Source organism: Pundamilia nyererei, unplaced genomic scaffold (genome assembly GCF_000239375.1).
Source record: "Pundamilia nyererei isolate P.nyererei 1_Seehausen unplaced genomic scaffold, PunNye1.0 scaffold00630, whole genome shotgun sequence".
Lineage (NCBI taxonomy): Eukaryota > Metazoa > Chordata > Actinopteri > Cichliformes > Cichlidae > Pundamilia > Pundamilia nyererei.
This window is the reverse complement of record NW_005188031.1, coordinates 111648-115228: the sequence shown is the minus strand read 5'-3', so window position 1 is coordinate 115228 and position 3581 is coordinate 111648. Positions and strand designations below refer to the sequence as shown.

Below are 3581 nucleotides of genomic sequence, written 5' to 3'. Positions count from 1 at the left end.
TAGTCACATGATAAAACTGACTTTTCTTTTTTCTTTTTTTAATTTTACTGGGTGTGCATCTTGTTCAAATGTCTTTTTCAGCATTTGTACATAAATATTCTGTATATAAATATTTGATTTTCATTTAAAAAAAAAAAAAAAAAAAGGATATTTAAAAGTAGTATGGGAGGCAGAGCCTTTAGCTTTCAGGCCTCTCTTCTATGGAACCAGCTCTTAGATCGGATTCGGGAGATAGACACTAATTTTAAGATTAGGTTTAAAACTTTCCTTTTTGACAAAGCACTTCCACACTATGTCTTTGTTTTCGCTCGCCCCCCTCACCTCAAACCAGTCACAGTAGATAGCTGTGTTTTTCCTTCTCATTGTCACCAAAGTGCTTGCTCACAGGTGGTCGTCTGAATCTTGGGGTTTCTCTTATAATTGTAGGGTCTTTAACTTACAGTGTTAAGTACCTTAAGGCGACTGTTGTTGTGATTTGGTACTACATAAATAAAACTGAATTGAATAAATGTGGTCTTAAAACCAATCAAAATATTAACAAAGCCCATTCAGATTCCTCTGTAATTTGAATATGTAAACCATTTGTCTTTGTAAATCATTTCATACTTTTTTTGTCTAATGTCAGCTACTTATAATAAAATACTATGCAAAAGCGCTGGCTATAGCTTGTTTTGAAAAACTATACCATTTAGTATTAAAACTATAAAGTGAGCATATTAGTAAGCAACGTAGTGGCTAAAAGTCTGTCATGATAATTTTTGCTGACGTGTTTACTGTAATCAGATATTTGTATATGTAATTTATCACAACATCAAAAAAACATTTAACTCTTTTTTTAAACTTTATTATTTCTTTTTCAGATCAAAATACATTTTACTCTGGTTTTAGCTCTTCGTTTAATTGTTATGAATGACTACTGCCCCCGTGTGTTTAGAGCTCCTGCTCTTGTTTCTGCTTAAAGTTTTTTTTTTATTTATTGACGATCTAAAAACAATCGAAAAGTCACGTGTGCCTTTCCAGCAACATTTTTTGCGGCATTTTGTCTTTAAATGACAAAAACGATGTTTGACAATTAATTTAAAGGTCAGGGGTACGTCTACTACGCATGCGCGTGTTCAGATCTTGGTGTTTTAGTGTGAGCTAGAGAAGTGATAAAGTTTGAATGGCAGGAATGGGCTTTTAGGAGTGTGCCGTGTCCACGTCTGAAGCTCAGTACAGAGTGTGCAGTGCAGGAAAAGAAAAGTATGACAGCCAACGAGGATCAAGAGGTATGAAAGAACGCAAGAATGCTGTTAGCGTCTAACTGCTAGCTAGTTGACGGTAGCGTGACTGTTAGCATTGATCGGGGTGGTCCTCGGTTCCAGACAGCAGCCAAGTTAACAGACTGTTATTATTTCGGGTACAAAAGCTCAGCGACACTTTCCCAGCTCATCCCGGTTCAGATGTCGCTCACGACACCTTCCATTCAGAAGTCTACAAGGTTAATCTTGTACCTGCAGTGACAAACAGGGATTCAGCCCGTGTGTTAGCCGGCACACAGCAGTTTTCCACCGCTACTGTGTTGTTGCTTCTCCGGCTCCTTATGATGGTGACTTGTTTCGGCTTGGATACAAAGATCGTAAAAGCAATGAATTTAGCACATACGAGTGTATAAGGCCTTGTGACAGACCTCTGTCCTGCAAACCTTTGCTAAGCTAATGACTGTATTTCTCAGGGTTGTCTGGTAGCGTGCTGTCTGATGTGTTCTTGATGTACTTCAGTCCTGATGATATTCCTGTTACTTCACTTGTTTATGTGATCCCAGATGGAGCTCGAAGCTCTTCGCTCCATCTATGAGGGGGATGAATGTTTCAAGGAAATCAGTCCAGTTTCTTTCCAATTTAGGGTGAGTATGTCCACCGTACTGTCCAAGGCTGTGCAAAAAAGATTGTCTTCTGCAGTCCTCTAACATCCAGTTTCAGAACTATGGTCATAGAATTAAAACAAGAAATTTGAGCCATCATGCTCGTAGCTACTTTAAAACGTTAACAAACTTAAAGGCTGAATTCAGTGTCAGTAACCTTCTCGTCTTTTTGAATATTACACAAAAGGTAGGAGAACTCGAGGACAGCAAAGCATTCATTCTGGACATCACATGGCCTGAGACGTACCCTGAAACTGCTCCACAGATCTCACTTGAAGCTTTTTTCAACAACAGGATGTAAGTTCCAAGTATACTGATCCCTTGGTTTGTGTTAAATTCAAGTCTTTGAAGAAATGGTAAATGTTTCTTATGTAGAACCTATAGTCCTCATTCATGCACTTTTTTTTCTATGGTTAAGTGCTTTCTAATATTTACACACACACTCATCTAACTTGGAGTTAGTATCTTGACCAAGGATATTTGATTGAAATGATTCACTCCTCCATCAAGCCTCCAAAATTGGCCTTTTTCACTCTTTTGAAAGAGAAAACTATTTTCATGTAGTTCTTTCTAACCAGCTTGGTGTGAGCACTTTGTTCTTCAACGCACCCTGAATTCTGAGGAGGATTTTTGTCATTTCTCTGTGTTTTCAGTTTTATTTTTTTGTCCTGAATTTGTATTCGTTAAACCAAGATTTTGGACTAACAGCTCTTTTAGAATTAGCTGTTGATGGAAAAACTACTTTTGTTTGCTGTCAAACTGCTATCTTTGGCATTTTTCAGAGATTGGGCTAAAGAAATTAGCTGAATCTCTGAAACTATTTACAATAATGATATGTCATTTGAAACTGAACATACAGATCTAATGTTTTTTGCAACAGGCTGCTGGTAACAACGTGTTTGAAGATACAATTTAAAGTTGGTTTCTTTGCTATTTGTCATGTGTGGTCACAACACTAGTTTCATTGCTTGACTTTAACTGCTTGAATGGTTCATAGGTCAGGGTTAAAAGGCTTAAAAAAGCCCTTTCCTCTGGAAAAAGGTCTGAGGACCTGACCTGAAAGTAATTTAAAAAGAAGCCGATGGCCAAAGAGAAACTTTGAAAGACTCACAAAACACAGAACTTTTGCTTAAAAGAATATCGAAAATGGCTGTTTATAACAACAAACAAAGACTTTTGCACAGTACTGTATTTACAGTATTGGAGAGTGCAGGGTGAGACTGTGGCTGATGGATAGTACTTGAGGATTTTCTTTTCTTTCCATCATCTTGCTTTGAAAACAGCTCAGCAGAGACGAAGCAGCTGATCCTGGCAAAGTTGGAGGAGCAGGTGGAGGCTAACCTGGGTGCTGCAATGATGTACACTCTGTTTGAATGGGCAAAGGAGAACCAGGAGACGCTCATGGAGAACCACAAGTCTATAGTAACGGCTGTGGTCAGTACATTATTATTTTCCAATATTACCATAATAAAGAACAGCGTTTCTTCCTCTGTGAAAAGTTTTGGTGTCATCCTCGACAGTACTCTTTCAATTCACACATTAATAATGTCTCTCTGATCTGGTTAAGATCACCGCCCCATCTCGTTGTCTCAGATCTACTTCTTCCCTTTCACTCTCCGTCCCCTCCCCCCGTCTTGCCACCATGGGGAGCAGGGCTTTCAGCTGCTCTGCTCCACGA

The 3581-nt window shown here is 38.6% G+C and overlaps 1 protein-coding gene across 2 annotated transcripts in view; it reads left to right on the top strand.

Annotated features, from left to right (window-relative positions):
• The first annotated feature begins 1069 nt into the window (after positions 1 to 1069).
• rwdd (RWD domain containing 4) overlaps positions 1070 to 3581 on the top strand; it is a 12208-nt gene continuing 9696 nt past the window's right edge. Inside the window, exons 1-4 of one of the 2 annotated variants that reach the window (XM_005754721.1) lie at positions 1070 to 1268; positions 1805 to 1885; positions 2091 to 2200; positions 3187 to 3337. In XM_005754721.1, the coding sequence (XP_005754778.1) occupies positions 1245 to 1268; positions 1805 to 1885; positions 2091 to 2200; positions 3187 to 3337 (366 nt within the window). In that variant the 5' untranslated portion in view covers positions 1070 to 1244. Of the gene's footprint in view, positions 1269 to 1309; positions 1589 to 1804; positions 1886 to 2090; positions 2201 to 3186; positions 3338 to 3581 lie in introns of those variants that run through there. The other variant, XM_005754722.2, reaches the window with a different exon arrangement.